This window comes from Oryctolagus cuniculus, chromosome 12 (genome assembly GCF_964237555.1).
Source record: "Oryctolagus cuniculus chromosome 12, mOryCun1.1, whole genome shotgun sequence".
In the NCBI taxonomy this organism is placed as follows: Eukaryota; Metazoa; Chordata; class Mammalia; order Lagomorpha; family Leporidae; genus Oryctolagus; species Oryctolagus cuniculus.
Window position 1 is genome coordinate 55,302,792 of NC_091443.1, and position 24,525 is coordinate 55,327,316.

Genomic DNA, 24,525 nt, shown 5'->3' on the forward strand with positions numbered 1-24,525 from the left:
TGGTAGGAAAGCTATCTTGGAGGATTTGGTGCCAGGTGGACCTTATTGTACATCCAGTCCCTCCATATTATATCTATATGACATGAGAAAATTAGGCTTTCCCCTCTGAAAACTGGAAACAAACATTAAGATTATTAAAATTTAATGTTTATAAGTGCTTCATACAGACATAGCACGTAAGTGTACTAGTCAAGCAACATTTTAAAGACCCAGATTCTAAGCTTAAAAAGTAAAAGAAAAAAAAGAGTACAAATACGAAAGAGATAAAGAAAGAAAATAATAAAAGGAGCAAAAAGGAAAGAAGGAAGGAAAGAGGAAAGAGTTAGTGGGGGGGGAGAGGAGAGGGATCTGCAAGGGAGGGAGGAAAAGAAACTCAGAAACTTTGTTGTCTCATAGAAGTCAATGTAAGTGATACAGTTCAATAATTTAAGAGCAAATGAACTTAGAATTTGCATTTTCTCCTTGAATAACCACAAGAAGCAGGTAGCTTTCATGTCCGTCACACTAACTGGTCTCCAGAAGAAAAGCCATCTTGTCAGTGAAGTGGCCAAAGTACTGAGTTGATACTGGTCATTACCTCCAAGTCTTGCTCTGGCTGATTTCATTTGTACAGATAAGAACTACTCATCAGTAAGTGTTGTGAACAACAGTTACGGTGTATCAGAAGGGGAGTGCTTTATGTGGGTTTCTCATCCCTTGTGGTTGCTGCGTTGAACCCGCGCAGGCACACACAGGGAGGACGAGGATGTCAGACTTTGCTTTTACAGCACCCACCTGTAACTATCCTACTCTCTCCTCTGTTGCTCCTTACCATCTATTCCCCTTTTGTCTTCCCTTCTCTGTTGTTATTTCTCAGTACTTCATTCCTTTTCACTCAGCATGTAATATCCTTAAGGTTTTATTTTCACAGGTAAATTACAATATGATATGAACATAAAATTCTTCAAATAGACATTCTCTTTGCTAGGTGACAAATCATGAACCACCATCTCTGTCTCGCTTGCCCTTTCTCTCAATATTAGAGCATGAAATAAAAGTGGTATCTATGTCTTGGTTACTGATCCCACTGATGCAACATGAGAATCCATGTTACCTTTCTTTGTCCAGAAGAATTCAATTGCTGTTCCTAATATGTCCCTTTCCTAAATATAATCAGGTTTTCAGAATAGGTAGTACTTTTTACCATTAAATATGTGTCAGTTTTGTGTGAATAATTTTAACTATAAAGATCAATGCATGAATTATGATCATAAATTGTCAAGAATTAAGCATCATAAAATGCTGATTTGTACAACTGATTTCCATAATAAACTGCACAAACAGAAATAAAATATACACAGAGGGAAAATGTGTTTAGAATTTTTTGGTCTAGAAATCTCTTTTTCATCAGTGGAATATGAAATTTAGATAAGAAGAATTTACATACCAGAGGAGGAAAATTAATGTGTGGATAATTTCTAATATTATTAGGATAAGAAAACACATAGATACATAAGCAGGGAAAATATCTAGATATTCTTTATTGTAAAAACAAACACGGCAAAAGAAAAACTCCAATAATGGAATTAGAAAGCAAAAACAGGGGCCCGTGTTGTGGTCTAACAGGTTAAGTGGCTGCCTCCAGGGCCTGCATCCCATATTGGTGCCCTTTGAGTCCTGACTGCTCCTCTTCTGATCCAGCTCCTGCTGATGCACCTGGGAAGACAGCAGAAGATGGCTCAAGCGCTTGAATTCCCACACATGAAAGACCTGAATGAAGCTCCTGGCTCCTGGCTTCAGCCTGGCCCATTCCCAGCCATTGCAGTTATTTGTGGAGTGGCCCAGAGTATGGAAGAACTCTCTATATCTCTCTCTCTCTTTCCAAAACTCTGCCTTTCAAATAAATAAAAGGGAAAAAAAGGAACAACTAATACATTGTCATCAAATACTCATGCGTCCATAACTTTCTATCACTTTTTAATCTAATCACTGTCTTAAATACTATGATTCTGTTTCTTCTTATTTTGCTGTCCAATCCAATGCTTTCTAACTCTTGGATATGTAATTTACAGAATAATCTAGAAGTGTATGTAGGAAACATAGAGTAGTACTGCTGATAATGACCTTTTGTAATTCTCCATCTACAGGTGGTCTGAAATCACTCCCGTGCACAAGTCAATGGGCGGCCTGAATGACTCTGTGGTCTCCGAGTTTGTGTTGCTGGGACTCTCCACTTCTTGGGGAACTAAGGTTTTTCTCACGTTGACATTCTCCTTGCTCTATGTGGGGATCATCCTGGGAAATCTCTTCATTGTCTTCTTGGTCATTGCTGATTCTCACTTGCATTCTCCTATGTACTTCCTGCTGGCCAACCTGTCCCTCATTGATGTGGGCCTTTCCACTACTGCAGTTCCCAAGATGATCTCAGACCTTTTAAAAGAACATGAAGCAATCTCCTTCCAAAGCTGTATGACACAGATATGCTTCATCCACGTCATGGGAGGAGTGGAAATGGTGCTGCTCATAGCCATGGCATTTGACAGGTACATTGCAATCTGTAAGCCTCTTCACTACTTGAACATCATGAGCCCTAAAAGATGTGTTTCATTTGTAGTCATTGGCTGGGTAACTGGAGTTGTCCATGCGTTGTCTCAATTTGCGTTTGTGATAAACTTGCCTTTCTGTGGGCCTAATAAAGTAGACAGCTTTTACTGTGACTTTCCTAGGATAATTAAACTTGCATGTACAGATGGGGCCAAGTTTGAGTTTGTTGTTGCTGCCAACAGTGGCTTCATGACTGCAGGAACCTTCTTCCTGCTAATCCTTTCCTACGTCTTCATTCTGGCCACCGTCTGGAAACGTTCTGCAGGGGACCTATCCAAGGCACTCGTCACGTTGTCAGCTCACATCACGGTGGTCGTACTTTTCTTCACTCCGTGCATTTTTCTCTACATGTGGCCTTTCCCCACGTCATCACTTGACAAATATTTGTTCATTGTTGATTTTGCTGTCACCCCCGTCTTGAATCCTGTCATCTATACACTAAGGAACAAAGATATAAAGATAGCAGTACAAAGGTTGAGCAAACAGGAGTGTTTTGTCAGAACGTTCTGATGAACTCTGATTTGGAGCTCTTATTTCACACATGCTTATTGACGACTCCACGTAGGAACCTGTCAGTTAACATGGACTACCTGACATGACATCTACCTCACTAAACATATGAATGCATCTACTACTCTGACAGAGCCTTTGCTTGTGGCTGTTACAAAAAGGAAGAATATAAATCCACTGTAGCATGTGTTATTCCAGCAGGTAACATCAATAGCTATAATTTTTATGTTTCTATTATGGTCATTTAACAATGAGAAAAGATTATTTGTCATCAATTCTGTTTCTCATATGTTTGTAAGTGAACTGAAATCTTGTAGGAATGTCTGAATTATCACATCAAAAAATCACATGTGGTTGGCTAGCTGCTTTCTCCCTCAGAGGAAGACTCAAAGACAAACTTTGAGTGCAAGGAGTTTATTGAAAGGTTGATTTGGGGAAGCACCAGTGAGGATATGACAAAGAGAAGACAAGGATACAACTACTCATACATATAACCAGTTGATACGAATAACGAGTAAGCAAACCCACTGTGGCCAGTCCATGAATTCTGGTTGTGTATATCTGTCGCACACCAAATATTCTGTGTACGTTTTTGGAAGCCAGAGACAAACTACCAGGTAGACTTTCTACTGTTTGCAATGAAGAACCACAACCAGGAATTGGCACTGTGGCACAGCAGGTGAAGCACGGCTTGCAATGCCAGCATCCATATGGAGTGCTGAAGCTCCACTTCCCATCCAGCTCCCTGCTCATGTGCCTACGAAAGCAGCAGAAGGTGGTGCAAGTACTTGGGCCACTGCCACCACTGGGAAACCTGATGGAGTTCTAGGCTCCTAGTTTAGCCTGGCCCAGTCCATGTCACTGTAGCCGGCAGAGTGGGAACCAGCAGCAGCAAAAGGGAGATTATCTATCTGTCATTGTCTCCTTCTTTCTGTATCACATTGTCCTTCAAATAAGTAAATAAGTACTTTTAAAAAAAAGAATAAAGAGTCACCAACAATAGAAAGTAAAGGGTAATATTCTAATAATTTATTTCTTCCTAGAGTAGAAATTAAAAATTTTCTCTTTATTTGCCCATTAATTAGTATGTGAATGTAAAGAATTCTTCTAATTAAAATATTTCTGTTTCTCTACTTTCTACAAGTCTCATAACAATTACAGGTCCAGGTGTGTGTTCAGCCAGGGGCATGGATCCATCAGCAAGTCAGATCATACCTATTGTGTAGCTACCAGATTGCTGCTAAATGTTCCAGCACAAGTCATCCAGCCATCTTACTTCAGCTGCAATAGGAATTGGCACTCTAGTTCCAATATGAAAACTACACCTATAGAACAAGAAAAAATACGTTTTTCACCTCTACAAGAAAAATAAAATGAAACAAAAGATTTTTTAAATTCTATTTTACTTTCATCATTATAGTTCACCCACTTTCTACCTGTGTTTCTGGATTTGAGAAAAGGTACAAATTCAAATAATGCTCCCAATTTAGCAAAACTTAGAAACCACGAGGACACTGCTTGAGTAGTTTGTCGGTACGTTTGGCTTTCCTATAACTTAGAACACTACAGTTTCCCACTCATGGAGCATTTACTATATTCTGTGATTAATGTACACCACACTGAGGAAAATACCACCAGCACTGCCCAGACAGAAGGTGCATCGTTTGTCTCACTCGGTTCTAACTGTATTCCAGGCCCTCCTCAGAATTCAGAATCTCACTTACCTATAATTTAACTAAGTTGTATCCTTTCCCACCTTGGACACATCATTCTTAGTAAAAATTATCACAGAATTCCATCTCTAATAATATGAATTCAGTTTTATAGTTTTATTAACATCTGGCCATTTTTAATCATCTCAGAACACGAGTTAATAACACCTTTCAGGGAAAGTAGTAAGAGTGATAACGCAGGCACGGGCTTTGATAAGATCCGCAGCACTCAGGATTTCCTTCATCTGATGTGCCCGGTGGTGAACACCCTATGCTCTGTGATAACGTTGAATAAATCCCTTCAACCTCACCAAATTCACTGGGTCCTCTGACATCTGAAACTTTCTAATTCCAGCCTGGTGTTCTGGATTGTGTTACTGACAGCTGTGTTGATGATGGAAAACTTCTGTAAAATAGTGTCACGGTGAGTCCAGACTAATTATAGCAAATTCAAAACAACGTTCACTAACACCAGTAACAAATACATCTGTAAAGAATTTTCATATGGATTTTGGCCATTCATTTCATCTTTTTGAAAATAATTGCTTAAAGAATTTGTGTCATTGAATGTATAATAGATGACTGATCCAGAAAAATCTATGCTTAGCTATATACCCAAATGATGTTATATGTAACTTAAGTAAATGTGTGTTCACACAGTTTTATTATTAATCAATAAAAATAGAAACAACCCCTAATGTCTTAAAGAGGGGAGTGAATGAATTAGAAGAAGTACAATGATAAAACGGAATCTTTTAACACTGAGAGAAAACTACTAATACACACATGGGTGACAGTAAAAGACAGAGTGAAGAAATACAAATCCAATACATAACAGACTGCATGATTTTGGAAATGCAACCCAATCCATAAATGACATATCACATTACAGGTGTTTGGATGCCAAATATCTGCATATCAAACATAAAGATACAGGGACCAGTGCTGTGGCATAGCTGGTAAAGCCACCACCAGCAGTGTCAACATCCCATATGGGCGCTGGTTCGAGACCCGGCTGCTCCACTTCTGATTCAGCTCTCTGCTGTGGCCTGGGAAAGCAGTAGAAGATGGTCCAAGTGCTTGGGTCCCTGCACCCACATGAGAGACCTGGAAAAGGCTCCTGGCTCCTGGCTTCAGATCAGTGCAGCTCCAGCAATTGTGACTGTTTAGGAAGTGAACCAGCAGATGAAAGACCTCTCTCTCTCTCTCTCTCTCTCTCTCTTTCTCTCTCTCTCTCTCTCCTCTCTCTCTGCCTCTATTTCTCTGACTCTGCCTTTCAAATAAATAAATATATAAAGAGATAATGCACATTGGTTAGTACTACATGACTACCAATCCCACCCCCCTGTTGGATGAAATACCCAAAGAAGTGAAATCAGTATGTCATAGACACATCTGACCTTCCTTGTTCACTGAAGCATTATCCACAATGAAGTGTGATATGAAATTAAAGTAAGCCTCCATCAACAGGCAAATGGTTTACAAAATGTTGGATACATATGCAATGTAATATTATTCACCCTTAAAAGGAAGTATATAAAGTCATTTGTGAATACATGGGTGACCCTTGACAATACTGTGCTAAATGAAATAAGCCAAACACAGAAAGAAAAGTACTCTGTGATATCATTTATGAAGAAACTAAGACAAAGAGGTTGAATAGGTACAAAAAAGGTAGAATGATTATTACCAGAGTTGGGGGGGGGTGGGCAATAAGGAGATGTAGATCAAGGTTGAAAATCTCCATTATGCTAAGTGTGGTGCAGGAATCTACAGAAGTAATGTAACACCTAAAGACAATACTGTGAATGATATGATATGTAAAACCTTCTAAGAGAAGGCTTTAGCATCTATTTTCATAGAAGTTAATATCATAAACACAACAAATAGACACAAAAGACTTCCATGTAATTATGTTAGTTTGACTATCAATGCCATTTCACTATATATGTATGTATATTAAAACGTTGTAAACTTAAATATCTATAATAAAAATATTTAAAAAAGGAAAGAACTGTAGAAACTTAGAGTGCAATGGAACTATTGTACATCTGAACAGTGTTATGGTTCCAAAATGCATAACTATAGAATCATGTACTTAAAACCTTTAGCTTTATCAAAGGTAGATTTTGTTTTATTTAAATAGAAATACATTAAATTATAAAACATTTATGAAATTAAGGGAATTACTATAGTTCATTTAAAAATTTTTCTTAGATTCCTAGAAATTACCTACTCCCTCCAACTCTCTCTCTCCTTCAATCCGGATGCTACCTCCCATAGATCCTTTGCATTTACTTGTGTGAGACAGACAAATTATTCAGCCTCTATAATGTTTTTCTTAAATGTTATTTACTTATTTGTGAAAAGTAAAGAGACACATACAGAGATTTTCTATCCATATTCACACCACAAATGCCAGCTACAGCCATGGCTGGGGCAGGTCAAAGCCAGGACACAGGAACTCAGTCCAGGTCTCCCATGTGGGAGACAGGGACCCAACTTCCTGGGCCACCACCTGCTGCCTCCCAGGATTTGTATTAGCAGGAAGCTGGATTGGAGCACAGAGCTGACACAAACCCAAGGACACAGGTGTCTCGAGTGGCGGCTTGCCTGCTGAACCACATGTCCACCCCTCTGCCCAGTATCTTCTATATTGTTTCATCATCTGTGAATGTTTATGTGCATATGAGGATTAAATGAGGTAGTGCTGGGAAGGTGTTTTGGAGCATCCCAATTAGAGCTCACTAATTATATTTTCTAACTGAGATGATTATGGACCCTAGACCTCAGATCACAATAATGGAAACTAAGCAAATCAATTAATTTAAAGGCTTGAGACCTGAAAATTAAAGGAGCAAATAGATAAAAAGTCTATGAGGGGGGGAGGAGGCAAGATGGCGGAATAGGAAGGGAGCACACTGATAGTCCGGGGAGAGATAGTTTAATAAAAGTGGAGATACTGCAGGTTCAAGGAAGAGTAGGGGAGGAAACAGCAGAAGAAACTCTTCCGGAACACGTGATTCACAGTGGACCTGCGTGGAGAGCGTGGGAGCCCACAGTTTGGGACACCAGCGGCAGACTCAACACACCAGCGCTAGAACGCGAGGTGAGCCGAACCTCAATAGCCCGAGACACCGGCAGGCAAGTGGAGAGAGGAGACTAGAGGGAACGACCCCCCCGGGGGGGGGGGAGTTCACCAGGCTAACCGGAAGAGAGAGAGAGAGAAAAAAAAAGGTGAACTGGTACGGACACCGGGTTTCTCTCTCTCCGCTCACCTCTCAAGGGTGAGCAAGACAAAGAGCAGGCGTCATCTTGGACATACGTCATAAGCAGAGCGACCTCAGGTCTGCACCGGCCCTGAGCCTAGCAGAAAAACCTGACTCTGGGCGGGGCGAATTAACAGGAGATTAGGACCTAGTAAATTTGTGGTGCTACTGAACTGAGACAGTGAAAAAAGAGATGGTGGGGGAGAGAACTCACGGAATTCACATGAGTACTCTCCAGAGACGCTACAATTCCGTAACTTTGGCAACCCAGTGGGAGATTGAAGGAGAATTTGAGCCCACTCTGAGGGCCGAACAGATTCCCTGTGGTCCTTGGGAAAGAGCTTCCGATCTCTGGCTCCTGTGGGTATATCATTTGCCTGCTAACTACCTCCAACTTCATTCAACGGTGCGGAATTACTTCCCTTTTGAATCAAAAAAAAGAAAGAGAGAGAGAGAAAGAGATTTACCACGCCTAACCTGGGAGTGTCACCTTTGGCACACCAAACAGAGCTCTAAGGCCACACCCATCTCAAGCCCTAAGGCTCCATCAAAAACAGATAGTCCACTTAATCTAGAGTCATAGAATAACAAGAAAAAGCACCACAGTGAAGAAACCAAATATCTCCAATATGCCAAATAACAAACGCAAAAACTGAGGTAATAAAAACAAGGAAGTCACCATGAAGCCCTCAAATGAAAAAGACACCCCAATTCAAGATTATGAAGATGATGACATAGAAGAAATGCAAGAAGCAGATCTCAAAAAATTGATAAGAACATTAAGAAGTTCTCAAAAACAAATTCTTGAACTACAGAAATCCTTAATGGACAAGACAGAAAATCTCCCTCGTGAAAATGAAATATTAAGGAGGAATCAAAATGAAACGAAACAACTAGTACAACAGGAAACTGTGATAGTGATGAGAAATCATAATGAAGTGAAGAATTCAATAGATCAAATGAAAAACACAATAGAGAGCCTTACAAACAGAATGGGTGAAGCAGAAGAGAGAATATCGGACTTAGAAGACAGAGAACAGGAAAGGATACAGTCAGACCAAAGAAAAGAAGAGGAAATTAGAAATCTAAAGCATATTGTCAGGAATCTTCAGGATACTATAAAAAAAAAACCAACATTCAGGTTCTAGGAGTTTCTGAAGGCATGGAGAGGGAGAAAGGATTAGAAGGCCTTTTTAGTGAGATATTAGCAGAAAATTTCCCAGGTTTGGAGAAGGACAGAGAAATCCTAGTACAGGAAGCTCACAGAACTCCTAATAAACACGACCAAAAGAGATCCTCACCACGACACATTGTAATTAAACTCTCCACAGTGAAACATAAAGAAAAGATCCTACAATGTGCAAGAGAGAAACGTCAGATTACTCTCAGAGGATCTCCAATCAGACTCACAGCTGACTTCTCATCAGAAACCCTACAAGCTAGGAGGGAATGGTGAGATATAGCCCAGGTACTAAGAGAGAACAACTGCCAGCCCAGAATATTATATCCTGCAAAGCTCTCATTTGTGAATGAAGGTGAAATAAAGACTTTTCATAGCAAACAGAAATTGAAAGAATTTGTCGCCATTCGTCCAGCCCTGCAGAGGATGCTTAAAGATGTGTTACACACAGAAACACAGAAATACAGTCATCAATATGAAAGAAGATAAAGGAAGGAAACCTCACAGCAAAAGATCACAGGGAATTCAAAGCATATATTAGAACTTATCTTTGGCAAATGGCAGGGCAAAGTTACCACTTTTCATTAGTCACATTGAACGTGAATGGCCTGAACTGTCCAGTTAAAAGACACCGATTGGCTGATTGGCTTAAGGAACAAAACCCATCTATTTGCTGCTTACAAGAAACACATCTTTCCAACAAAGATCCATACAGACTGAAAGTGAAAGGCTGGAAAAAGATATACCATGCCAACAGAAATGAAAAAAGAGTGGGCGTAGCCATCTTAATATCAGACACCATAAACTTTACCACAAAAACTGTTAAGAGAGACAAAGAGGGACACTACATAATGATTAAGGGATCAATACAACAAGAAGATATAACAATTATCAATGTATATGCACCTAACTACAGGGCACCAGTTTATCTAAAAGATTTGTTAACAGACTTAAAGGGAGACTTAGACCCCAATACAATAGTACTGGGGGACTTCAATACTCCACTCTCAGAAATAGACAGATCAATAGGACAGAAGATCAACAAGGATACAGTAGATTTAAACGACACTATAGCCCAAATGGATCTAACAGATATATACAGAACTTTCAATCCTACAGCTAAAGATTATACATTCTTCTCAGCAGTACATGGAACCTTCTCTAGGATTGACCACATACTAGGCCATAAAGCAAATCTCAGCAAATTCAAAAGAATTAGAATCATACCATGCAGCTTCTCAGACCATAAAGGAATGAAGTTGGAAATTAGCAACTCAGGAATCCCTAGAGCATACAGAAACACATGGAGATTGAACAACATGCTCCTGAATGAACAATGGGTCATAGAAGAAATTAAAAGAGAAATCAAAAATTTTCTGGAAGTAAATGAGGATAACAGCACAACATACCAAAACTTATGGGATGCAGCAAAAGCAGTGTTAAGAGGGAAGTTTATATCAATAGGTGCCTACATCAAGAAATTGGAAAGGCACCAAATAGATGAGCTTTCAATTCACCTCAAGGATCTAGAAAACCTACAGCAAACCAGACCCAAATCTAGTAGGAGAAGAGAAATAATTAAAATCAGAGAAGAAATCAATAGGATTGAATCAAGAAAAACATTACAAAAAATCAGCCAAACGAGGAGCTGGTTTTTTGAAAAAAATAAACAAAATTGACACCCCATTGGCCAACTAACTAAAAAAAGAAGAGAAAAGACCCAAATGAATAAAATCAGAGATGAAAAAGGAAATGTAACAACAGACACCACAGAAATAAAAAGAATCATCAGAAATTACTACAAGGAATTGTATGCCAGCAAACAGGGAAACCTATCAGAAATGGATAGATTCCTGGACACATGCAACCTACCTAAATTGAACCAGGAAGACATCGAAAACCTAAACAGACCCATAACTGAGACAGAAATTGAAACATAATTAAGGCCCTCCCAACAAAGAAAAGCCCAGGACCAGATGGATTCACTGCTGAATTCTACCAGACATTTAAAGAAGAACTAACTCCAATTCTTCTCAAACTATTCAGAACAATTGAAGAAGAGGGAATCCTCCCAAATTCTTTCTATGAAGCCAGCATCACCTTAATTCCTAAGCCGAAAAAAGATGCAGCACTGAAAGAGAATTATAGACCAATATCCCTGATGAACATAGATGCAAAAATCCTCAATAAAATTCTCGCCAATAGAATGCAACAACACATCTGAAAGATCATCCACCCAGACCAAGTGGGATTTATCCCTGGTATGCAGGGATGGTTTAATGTGCGCAAGACAATCAATGTGATACACCACATTAACAGACTGCAGAAGAAAAACCATATGATTATCTCAATAGATGCCGAGAAAGCATTTGATAAAATACAACACCTGTTCATGATGAAAACTCTAAGCAAACTGGGTTTGGAAGGAACATTCCTCAATACAATCAAAGCAATCTATGAAAAACCCACAGCCAACATCCTATTGAATGGGGAAAAGTTGGAAGCATTTCCACTGAGATCTGGTACCAGACAGGGATGTCCACTCTCACCACTGCTATTCAATATAGTTCTGGAGGTTCTAGCCAGAGCTATTAGGCAAGAAAAAGAAACTAAAGGGATACAAATTGGGAAGGAAAAACTCAAACTATCCCTCTCTGCAGATGATATGATTCTTTATTTAGGGGACCCAAAGACTCTACTAAGAGACTATTGGAACTCATAGAAGAGTTTGGCAAAGTAGCAGGGTATAAAATCAATGCACAAAAATCAACAGCCTTTGTATACACAGACAATGCCATGGCTGAGGAAGAACTGCTAAGATCAATCCCATTCCCAATAGCTACAAAAACAATCAAATACCTTGGAATAAACTTAACCAAGGACGTTCAAGATCTCTATGATGAAAATTACAAAACCTTAAAGAAAGAAATAGAAGAGGATACCAAGAAATGGAAAAATCTTCCATGCTCGTGGATTGGAAGAATCAATATCATCAAAATGTCCATTCTCCCAAAAGCAATTTATACATTCAATGCAATACCAATCAAGATACCGAAGACCTTCTTCTCAGATCTGGAAAAAATGATGCTGAAATTCATATGGAGACACAGGAGACCTCAAATAGCTAAAGCAATCTTGTACAACAAAAACAAAGCCGGAGGCATCACAATACCAGATTTCAGGACATACTACAGGGCAGTTGCTATCAAAACAGCATGGTACTGGTACAGAAACAGATGGATAGACCAATGGAACAGAATTGAAACACCAGAAATCAACCCAAACATCTACAGCCAACTTATATTTGATCAAGGATCTAAAACCAAATCCTGGAGCAAGGACAGTCTATTCAATAAATGGTGCTGGGAAAACTGGATTTCCACGTGCAGAATCATGAAGCAAGACCCTTGCCTTACACCTTACACAAAAATCCACTCAACATGGATTAAAGACCTAAATCTACGACCTGACACCATCAAGTTATTAGAGAACATTGGAGAAACTCTTCAAGATATTGGCACAGGCAAAGAATTTCTGGAAAAGACCCGGGAGGCACAGGCAGTCAAAGCCAAAATCAACTATTGGGATTGCATCAAATTGAGAAGTTTCTGTACTGCAAAAGAAACAGTCAGGAAAGTGAAGAGACAACCGACAGAATGGGAAAAAATATTTGCAAACTATGCAACAGATAAAGGGTTAATAACCAGAATCTACAAAGAGATCAAGAAACTCCACAAAAACAAAACCAACAGCCCACTTAAGAGATGGGACAAGGACCTCAATAGACATTTTTCAAAAGAGGAAATCCAAATGGCCAACAGGCACATGAAAAAATGTTCAGGATCACGACCAATCAGGGAAATGCAAATCAAAACCACAATGAGGTTTCACCTCACCCCGGTTAGAATGGCTCACATTCAGAAATCTACCAACAACAGATGCTGGCGAGGATGTGGGGAAAAAGGGACACTAACCCACTGTTGGTGGGAATGCAAACTGGTCAAGCCACTATGGAAGTCAGTCTGGAGATTCCTCAGAAACCTGAGGATAACCCTACCGTTCGACCCAGCCATCCCACTCCTTGGAATTTACCCAAAGGAATTTAAATTGGCAAACAAAAAAGCGGTCTGCAGCCTAATATTTATTGCAGCACAATTCACAATAGCCAAGACCTGGAACCAACCTAAATGCCCATCAACGGTAGACTGGATAAAGAAATTATGGGATATGTACTCTTTAGAATACTATACCGCAGTAAGAAACAACGAAATCCAGTCATTTGCAACAAAATGGAGGAATCTGGAACACATCATGCTGAGTGAAATAAGCCAGTCCCAAAGGGACAAATACCATATGTTCTCCCTGATTGGTGACAACTGACTGAACACCAAAAAGGAAACCTGTTGAAGTGAAATGGACACTATGAGAAACGGTGACTTGATCAGCATAGCCCTGACTGTTAATGAACAACTTAATACATTATCCCTCTTAGTAGTTTTTTGTCTGTTCTACTTAATATGACTGGTTTAATTCTGTAATTAATACACAGTTATTCTTAAGTGTTGAAATTTAACTGAAATGTGATCCCTGTTAAACATAAGAGTAGGAATAAGAGAGGGAAAAGATGTACAATTTGGGACATGCTCAAGCTGACTTGCCCCAAATGGTAGAGTTAGAAACATACCAGGGGACTCCAATTCAATCCCATCAAGGTGGCATGTACCAATGCCATCTCACCAGTCCAAGTGATCAATTTCAGTTCACAATTGATCATAATGAAAGGACTGAGAGTCAAAGGAAGCACATAAACAAGTCTAGTACCTGCTAACACTAACCGATAGAATAAATAAAGGGGAGAGTGATCCAACATGGGAAGTGAGATACTCAGCAGACTCATAGAATGGTGGATGTCCTAAACAGCACTCTGGCCTCAGAATCAGCCCTAAAGGCATTCCGATCTGGCTGAAAAGCCCATGAGAGTATTTCAGGCATGGAAAGCCAAGACACTCTGGCAAAAAAAAAAAAAAAAAAAAAAAGAAAAGAAAAGAAAAACAAAAAGAAAAAAAAAAAAAACTAAATGAAAGATTTCTGTGAGTGAGATCCCAGTGGAAAGAACAGGTCTTCAAAGAAGGAGGTACCTTTCTCTGAAGGGAGGAGAGAACCTCCACTTTGACTATGACCTTGTCTAAACAAGATAAGAGTCAGAGAACTCAAGGGGCTTCCATAGCCTTGGAAACTCATGACTGGTGCATAGGGAGATTACTGATGCCATAAACAGGAGTGTTGGCCGGCGCCGCGGCTCACTAGGCTAATCCTCCGCCTAGCGGCGCCGGCACACCGGGTTCTAGTCCCGGTCGGGGCGCCGGATTCTGTCCCGGTTGCCCCTCTTCCAGGCCAGCCCTCTGCTGTGGCCAGGGAGCGCAGTGGAGGATGGCCCAGGTGCTTGGGCCCTGCACCCCATGGGAGACCAGGAAAAGCACCTGGCTCCTGGCTCCTGCCATCGGATCAGCGCGGTGCGCCGGCCGCAGCGCGCCGGCCGCGGCGGCCATTGGAGGGTGAACCAACGGCAAAGGAAGACCTTTCTCTCTGTCTCTCTCTCTCACTGTCCACTCTGCCTGTCAAAAAAAAAAAAAAAAAAAAAACAGGAGTGTCAATTTGTAAAGTCAACAACAGGAGTCACTGTGCACTTACTCCTCATGTAGGATCTCTGTCCTTAATGTGCTGTACATTGAGAGTTAATGCTATAATGAGTACTCAAACTGTATATTTCGCTTTGTGTTTCTATGGGAGTGCAAACTGTTGAAATCTTTACTTAATGTATACTAAACTGATCTTCTGTAAAAAAAAAAAAAGAAGAAGAAGAAATTATCAATTCCCAACTTGACTCTCACTGGGATTAAACATGACAATAGGTCTGATCTGATTTCATCATCATTTAAAAAATCATCTATTATTTTTCACTTTATGTTTCTGTGTGGGAGCAAACTGTTGAAATCTTTACTTAATGTATGCTAAACTGATCTTCTGTATGTAAAGAGAATCGAAAATGAATCTTGATGTGAATGGAAGGGGAGAGGGAGTGGGAAAGGGGAGGGATGCTGGTGGGAGAGACGATATGGGGGGAAAGCCATTGTAATCCATAAGCTGTACTTTGGAAATTTATATTCATTAAATAAAAGTTAAAAAAATGTGAAAAAAAATAAAGGAGCAAATAAAACACTAAGGAGAGAGGGAGACAGCTAAAGAAGGAGGAGAGGGGCAGGAACAGCAGGTCCCTGTAAAAACAAACCAATGGGGATTTAATCATACTTGTCACATAAATTAAAAATCAAAATACACAGAGATATTTAAAGAAATAAAAATCTCCAGTGATATATATTGGTAACATAGCTGCCCGTATCCATGAGGACTATTTTCCAAGGCATTTACAGTGCCAGTACAAATCACAGACAGGGGGCCGGCACTGTTGCGTAAACGGTTAAGCTTCCACCTGCAGTGTCAACATTCCATGTGGCAGCTGGTTCAAGTCCTAGCTGCTCCACTTCAGATCCAGCTTCTTGCTAATAGCCTGGGAAGAAGAAGACTTGGAAGAAGCTCCTGGCTCCTGGCTTCGGCCTGGCCCAGCTCCAGCCTTTACATCCATTTAGGGAATGAACCAGCAGATGGAAGACCTCTCTCTGGCTTTCTTTCTCTCTAAATATATATCATGATTTTTAGTATGCATATATACTTATAATAAAGTTTAATTTACAATCTGGTCACAGTAAGACTAATAATAAAATAGAACACTTACAACAATATATGGTTATAAACATGTGAATGTAGCTCCTCTTCCCCTCCGTCTCTCTCTTTCCTCCTGTCTCCCCAAGTAACTGCAATGAGAATGAGCATTTTTAAATATTTTTTGAATATTTTTCCTTCTTATTTTAAGAAATACCTATTCAGTTCATTGGCCTCATATTAACTGGATGGTTTGGGGTTTTTGTTGTTATTGTTTACTGTTTTTGAGTTCCTTATTTATTCTGAATCTTAACTATTTGTTTCTATCAATGAATGCAGGATAAAGAAAATATTATATCAATACATTGTAAAATATTATTCAGCCATAAAAAGTGAAATCCTGACATTTACAACAAAATAAATGGCTCTACAGATCATTATGATAATTGAAATAGTTAAAACATAGACAAATACCGCATTTCACCATATGTGGAAATTTGTAAGTAGATCTGAGGAACCCAACAGCCCCCCAAAGACTCAATTAAAAACATGAACCAATGATATAAGTAGACATGGCTCAAAAGAATATATACAAATCGTCAACAAACATGTGAAATAATGTTCAACTACACTAATCATCAAGGAAAATGAAACCAAAACTACATGAAATATCTTACTCCAGTTAGAACAGCTATTAACAAAAAAGACCAAAAAAGTGCTGGCAAGGATACATAGAAAGGGGAATTCTCATACATTGTTAATGGGAGTGTGAATTAATGCATCCATTGTGGAAAACTATGAAATTTCCTCAAAAAACTGGAATTAGAGCTACTGTATGATCCAGCAATTCCACTATGGGTATATACCCAAAGGAAAGGAAATCACTATGTTGAAAACACACCACGGCTCACTAGGCTAATCTTCCGTCTTGCAGCACCGGCACACCAGGTTCTAGTCCCGGTCAGGGTGTCGGATTCTGTCCCAGTTGCCCCTCTTCCAGGCCAGCTCTCTGCTGTGGCCAGGGAGTGCAGTGGAGGATGGCCCAAGTGCTTGGGCCCTGCACCCCTTGGGAGACCAGGAGAAGCACCTGGCTCCTGCCTTCAGATCAGCGTGGTGCGCCAGCCGCAGCGCACCGGCCGCAGTGGCCATTGGAGGGTGAACCAACGGCAAAGGAAGACCTTTCTCTCTGTCTCTCTCTCACACTGTCCACTCTGCCTGTCAAAAAAAATAAATAAATAAATAAAAGAAAGAAAGAAAAGAAAACACTCCTGTACTCCATGTTACTGCAGAACTACTCACTACAGGCATGGTACACAACCAACCAAAGTGTTCCACAGATGGATGAATGTATAAAGAGCAGGTGGTTATGAACACACCGTTGAAATACCACTCAGCCACAAAAAAGAATGTCGTCCTGTCATTTCAGCAACACAAATGAGGCTTGCAGACATTGTGCTAAGTGAAACAAGTCAGCCACAGTAGGAGAATCGCTGCCTGTTCCCACTTAGGAAGCTTACGAAGCTGATCTCAGAGAAGTAGAATAGTGATTAGCAGGGGCTGGAAGTGGGGGAAGGAAGGGCTGTGGGAGGGGTTAATGGGTACCAGGTTAATGGGAGGATTAACTTCTGATGTTCTTCAGCACACTGAAGTAACGGAAAACATTTATTGTGTGTCTCAAAATATCTAGTAGAGAGGATTATGAATGTTCCCAACACAAAGAAATAATGAATATTTGAGGTGATGGATATGCTAACTAATCTGGTCATTACATGTTGTATGTATTCATTGAAATATCACAATTTACCCCATAAATATGTACAATCATATTGCAATTATGAAAAACCATGCATACGTTGAGTTCTCTTTTAGAAAAAAATAGATGTGAACATGTATAATAACCACTGGAGGCTGCAAAGGCAGAGAGGGAATGAGGAGACTGGCTACCAGGTAATAAAAGACATCCAACAGAGGGTCCTAGTTCTCCGGCTCCACAACACAGTGGTGAGACTGGAGCTCACAGCATTGTACTGGATATGATATAAAGAACTGGGAGAGACGAGTCAATAGGTTCCAAATAAAATGAATAAAAAGGAATGGCTATTTGCCTGGATTGATCGACTTATGCTTTCTAAAGGTGTTAAAATGTTGCACAATACTCCACAAAATTACAAATATTACTATTAATCAAAATTTTTAAGTAATTATATGTGGCCAGCATCCCATATGGGCATCAGTTCAAGTCCCAGCTGCTCCTCTTCTGATCCAGTTCCCTGTTTATGGCCTGGGAAAACAGTGGACAATGGTACAAGTGCTTGGGCCCCTGCACCCATGTTGGGGACCCAGGAAAGGCTTCTGGCCTTTGGCTTTGAATCAACCAGCTCCAGCCTCTACAGCCATCTGGGGAGTGAACCAGCAGATGGAAGATCTCTCTCTGTCTCTCCCTCTCTCTGTAACTCTACTTCTTAAATAAATAAATAAATCTTTACTAAAACACTATAAGTACTATAAAATGTCCTATTATGTTCAACTAGCCTTTCTTCCTTCAGACTGCAGTTGACCATGTGTCACTGAGACCACGGAAAGCAAAACTGCATCTCCTGTTTAGCAGCTGTTACATCCCAGGTGGTTAGGTAGAAGAGGAGTGAAGGGAGGTTTCTAATTTTCTACAAATGTGTCTAATGAATTTCTTAAATCATATTTAATACACTACATTCATAATATTAATAAAGCAGTTGGAAAGTTTTTCCATTCACTTTCCACCATCTAGAGAAATACCTGGAATGGTCCTCTGAGGCACAGGAAACAAGAGATGGAGTCGTCCCTTGAGTCAGGGGCACAGCGGGCACAGACGGGCTGGCTCTCACCTGCCCATCCTCACAGCTCATAGCTTCTGCTGGCCCTGGAACCAACATCTTTGTTCAATGTTAAGATAGAGTACATGCGGACAAAATAAAAGGAAGAGTGTTATATAGCTCCCTATCAAACAGAATAAAGCCATTTTAAATTTCATTTTGTTAGATTTTTATTCACATTTTCTGTTGTGTTTTACTCCATCAATGAGAATCCACCTTTGCAAAGAATGTTTTATCATGTGAAGACTCAAGGCAGGACAAGTAGGAAGCTTTGGGTGTGGGGAGCAATCCGGACTAGACTAAGTTACTCGAATTAAGACTTATTCTATGCATCTGCTCTCCCACAATATGGCGCTGGGAGAGAAGTAAACAGCTTCTGCACAGCTGCCTCCAGTTCAACTAATAAATTGTAGGACTTGCTCCTGATTGGAGAGCAGCGTACTCGGCGTGTGGGCAGCCGAGTTAGGATTGGCGGAGGAGGACTATGAAGGAGGAGAGAGACGGCATGCACCAGGAACATCTATGGGGAACATCTGAGGGAACCCGTGCAGCCCCCGAGAAAGCCGGCCGGCGGTGTGCCGCTCCCCTGCGGAAGTGGGGAATGCGGCCAGGGGGAACTGCCCTTCCACGGAGGTGGAAGGGATAGTAGCCAACCCGGGAAGAACCAGCAGCAAACCCGGGGAGGGCCGAGCAGACGAAAGAACAGCGCAGGGTCCAGTGTCGTTCCTCCACGAAGAGGGGGAGCGACATTTGGGATCCCCCAGGAGCTTAATAAGGTAAGCTATCCTAAATTTGGGACTCTGTTTAAAACACGCAGCGAGAAATGTTCCCAGCTCAGAGAATGAATTCCAGAGTTTGCCAGACTGAAGAGAGCACATTCTACCAACATCAGCCACAACGGAAAATCAACTGAGCATCATTTCAGACTTCAGATAGAATCTAAAGTGAGCCCTGCCAGCCAAAAGGGTGGGGTTTCAGACAGGATTCCTGCAAAGCAAGGATGTCAGAAACGGACTTTTGGACTTCGTTTCACCCATCCACTCATTTAAGAATGAGTTATTTTATTGGCATTTTCCATACGTGTTTATTGATCTTAGAGTTCTGAGTGTGTTATTTAGTTTATGTGCTTACCAAAAATTATATAAGGTTTCTCATCCAACTAATCTCTGAGACTTGTGGACTCATTTGAGGAGAGTTTCATACACCAGCAAAAATCAGCGTCCCTCTAACGGGGTGAGGAACCCTTTTCCTGCCAAGGCCATTTGGATATTTATAACATCATTTGCAAGCCATAAAAAATTACCCACTTTCACATTAGCCTGCTGTGGATTTATTGAATTTCATGTCCCACCTGTGGCTGCCTTGGCAGGTCCAGAACAAATGATTTTGCAGGCATTACATGGCCCGTAGACCCGACATTTCTCAAGCAGACACCCAGGCTGGGCAGAAGGGTTTTTGCAAGCCACTTATTTACCTTGGTATTTTCTAATTCATCTTGTGTTTTGTCTGTTCTGCCTTTTAATCAAGAGAATAGACGTTTGAAAAATCAGTCATAAACAGTAAGAGGGTGAAGTACACTCCAGTGTGACACTGAAGTGACTTGAGTGCTAGCATCAACTTCTTGTTACCATTATTGGCCATTTAACTTTGTTTATCTCTGGATCCTCTATGTAGATCACACTGCCTTGCTTTAGAACTCTTTTTTCCTAGTTTTCTCAAACTCAAGAAATCTTATCAGATGCTGTTCTTAGTAGGAAAGTTATATTGGAGGTGATGGAGCCAGACAGACTTCGGATTATATCCAGTCCTGCCACATCCAATCTGTATGATAAAGGAAAATTAAGCTTTCACACCTGAAAATGGAAATTAATTTTAGTATTATTACAATATGTTTGTAAATGCTTAACCTAGGCTTAATATGTAATGTGTGTTAGTCAGTCAACTTTTTAACTTTTAAATTCTAGCCTGAAAAAAGTGAAAAAATAGATAAGATATTAAGAAAAAAAAGTTTGAAAAGACTAAAGTGAGGGAGACAGAAAAGAAGGAAGAAATGGAGGAAGGGGGTGAGGGGAGGAGGGAGGGAGAGAGGAATTGGACAGGAAGGAAAAGGAGAGAGTGAAAACAGGGGGAAGGGAAGGGAGGCAGGAAGAGAGGGAGGAAAGGAGAAAATGGAATAATTCACTTTTTTACTTGGAAACATGTGATAAGTTCTTAAATTCTATCATCGAGTAACTTTTATTATCAAGCTAAAAACAGCCTAAATAATTACACAAATAATTCATTGTTTTCACCCTTAGTCTGAATAGATATTAAGGCTGGCGGCTGCTTCACATAAATTGAAGTAACTATTTGCTACTTTTCCGTAGATAAAGCCCCTGATCTTGAAGAAAGCATAGGAGGAACAGTTGTTTAACCCTTTTCTTTTCAAATACTTGTGTTTTTTCCTACTAGAACTAAGAAAGACAACATCAACATTGACCTATATATTGCTTGCACTAAAAGGCAAAGGAAAACATACAACATATATATTTGTCTAAGTATGAAGTAGAAAGATGAACTTTATGGGTAAGTCCTAAGTCTGTACAAAGAAGCTAGCAAAGGAAAAGCCCTCCTCTGTGACACAATTTAATGCTGTGTCATGAGAGCAGAGCTTGAGACCTGCGGAAGCTTCCTGTCCCACGGGGGCACCGGAATGCCCATCCATGGAACAAGTGCCGACTTCGCTCCGTTTGTGTGGTAGTTTACATGGGCTTCTGGCCTCCTGTCACAGACGGAGCCCAAGAACTTATCCAGGACTTCACACCAGTCCTGCAGAGCTGTGGAGGACGGCCACCTCCTGAGTCTCCTCCAGTCACTCTGCAGCTGGATCACGGGCCCCAGCCTCCTTAACCTTGACCTCTTCCCTCAAGGGGGCACCCCTGAGCCTCAGCCCGAGCTGCTTTGGCTTCTTTCACAGGCAGGTCAGATGCCTTCCCTGCAGCCCACGTCTCAGCCTGCACAGCGGCCGGATCCTCTGGGACTGAGGAGCCCTAGCAGCTGGGACTCTGGGGCCAAGATCAATGGCCTAACTGGACTCGATGACCCCTCGGGTCGCCTGACCCCTGAACAGCACGTTTGTAGCACTAATTATGTATCAGTTTTGTATCTACAATTTATTGATCCATAAGCATTAATGAATGCTTTAATTAATGCATTAATGATCATAAGGGGTCAAGAGTTAAACATCATAAAAATCTTAATCTGTATGACTGACCCCTATTGTGGATTGTACTAACAGAAACAAAACATGCACACACAAGGCAAAATGTGTTAAAATTGTTGGTCTAGAAATACCATTTTCATCAGTGAAATAAATTGAGAAAAGGAGAATTTATATGCTATGTGGGAGAATCAACGTGTGAATAATTTCTACCACCTAAGATTAATAGGATGGGAAAACAAGTAGATATTTAGGCATGGAAAAGATATAGCTACACGTTATTGGAAACATAAAACAAAATAAAATGTCCAATAATAGAATGAGAAGGAAGTAACCTATTTGCCACCACCAGACGTTCATATATCTGTAATCTTTCTCTTGTTGCTTCGTCACTCTCCTCATCCTATAGTTCTTTTATTTCTTTCTCATTTTGTTATCTGATCAATGTTTTCTGACTCCAGGATCAGCAACCTACAGAACAAACTGAAAGGATAAGCAAGGGACACGTGTTAGTAGTAATGATCCTGAGTTCTCATCACTCTACCCACAGGTGGTCTGAAATCACTCCTGTGCACAAGTCAATGGGCGGCCTGAATGACTCTGTGGTCTCTGAGTTTGTGTTGCTGGGACTCTCCACTTCGTGGGGAACTAAGGTTTTTCTCACGTTGACATTCTCCTTGCTCTATGTGGGGATCATCCTGGGAAATCTCTTCATTGTCTTCTTGGTCATTGCTGATTCTCACTTGCATTCTCCTATGTACTTCCTGCTGGCCAACCTGTCCCTCATTGATGTGGGCCTTTCCACTACTGCAGTTCCCAAGATGATCTCAGACCTTTTAAGTGAATACAAAGTAATCTCCTTCCAAAGCTGTATGACTCAGACATGCTTCATCCACGTCATGGGAGGAGTGGAAATGGTGCCACTCATAGCCATGGCGTTTGACAGGTACATTGCAATCTGCAAGCCTCTTCACTATCTGATGTGTCAATTTGCTTTTGTGATAAACTTGCCTTTCTGTGGTCCTAATAAAATAGACAGCTTTTACTGTGACTTTCCTAGGATAATTAAACTTGCATGTACAGATGGGGCCAAGTTTGAGTTTGTTGTTGCTGCCAACAGTGGCTTCATGAGCATGGGCACCTTCTTCCTGCTAATCCTTTCCTACGTCTTCATTCTGGCCACCGTCTGGAAACGTTCTGCAGGGGACTTATCCAAGGCACTCGTCACGTTGTCAGCTCACATCACAGTGGTCGTACTTTTCTTCACCCCATGCATGTTTCTCTATGTGTGGCCTTTCCCCACGTCATCAATAGACAAATACCTGTTCATTGCTGACTTTGCTGTCACCCCCATCTTGAATCCAATCATCTATACACTAAGGAACAAAGAAATGAAGATAGCAGTACAAAGGTTGAGCAAACAGGAGTGTTTTGTCAGAACGTTCTGATGAACTCTGATTTGGAGCTCTTATTGACAGCCTCCAAGTATCTGCCATTTGACACGGCCACCTGGACGTTACCTCACTGAACATATGAATGTTTCTACCACTGCTACTGAGCATTTATTCATTGCTTTACTACTATCCAAATATAAATATACTGTGATATAAATTATTTTAGCTGATAGCAGAAATACCTATAAATAATGTTTATGATTTAACTTGTGCTTATTTGGCCAAAGGGTTATATAATACTTCTTTTTCCCATAAAGTTTCCAAATAAATTTCAAATTTACTTTCATGAAGGTCAAGTATTATTACATCATTATTCACTTGTTAAAAAAATGGATGAGCCTGGTAGAAATTATGCTAAATGAAATGAGCCAGGCACAGAAAGAAAAATACTGTATGATCTCACTTTTGCAAAAAAAAAAGCATGAAGAAATGCTGGTTAAATAGAAATAAAATGCAACAGTGGTTACAAGAGCAGGGAAAGGAAGAAGGGAAGTCAATAGAGAGAAGTAGGCTGACGGTTACCAACTTCCAGTTAAATATGAGGAAAGGTCTAGAGAAGGATATGCCACATGAGAACTGCAGTTGGTAACATGATGTTACATGCTCAAAATTTGCTAAGATATTTCAGAAGCTCCTATCATAAAAGCTGTTACCATGCACATCTGTGTAAGATGATAGATATATTAACTATTCTATAGATATCATTTCACTATGTAGTGTATATGAAACCATAATGTTGTATGCTAGAAATATAGGTAATAAAATTATTTTTAAAAAGCAAAGGCAAAACTGTAGAAACAGAAAAGACATCAGGGATTGTCTAGGTCAGGACAATCCTGCGTGACTGACTATAGGGGAGAAACACAACTACAGAGGAGAGGGATAGAGACAAAGAAACCAAAGCAGAAATACCTATAAATAATGTTTATGATTTACCAAAGAAAAGAAACAAATAGGACGTAATAACTGCACTTTTCACATGAAATTAATTAAATTTAAAATAGCAAACAAAATTCACAAAGAAAAAATCTTCATTGATATGTGTT

The 24,525-nt window shown here is 40.3% G+C and overlaps 1 protein-coding gene across 2 annotated transcripts in view; it reads left to right on the plus strand.

Moving 5' to 3' along the window:
- LOC100338259 (olfactory receptor 4K3) overlaps positions 1 to 23,694 on the plus strand; it is a 65,722-nt gene extending 42,028 nt beyond the window's left edge. The window contains exon 4 of one of the 2 annotated variants that reach the window (XM_051822567.2): positions 22,576 to 23,694. In XM_051822567.2, coding sequence (XP_051678527.1) covers positions 22,576 to 23,473 — 898 coding nt within the window. In that variant the 3' untranslated portion in view covers positions 23,474 to 23,694. Of the gene's footprint in view, positions 1 to 2,126; positions 4,216 to 22,575 lie in introns of those variants that run through there. The other variant, XM_051822564.2, reaches the window with a different exon arrangement.
- The last annotated feature ends 831 nt before the right edge of the window (positions 23,695 to 24,525 follow it).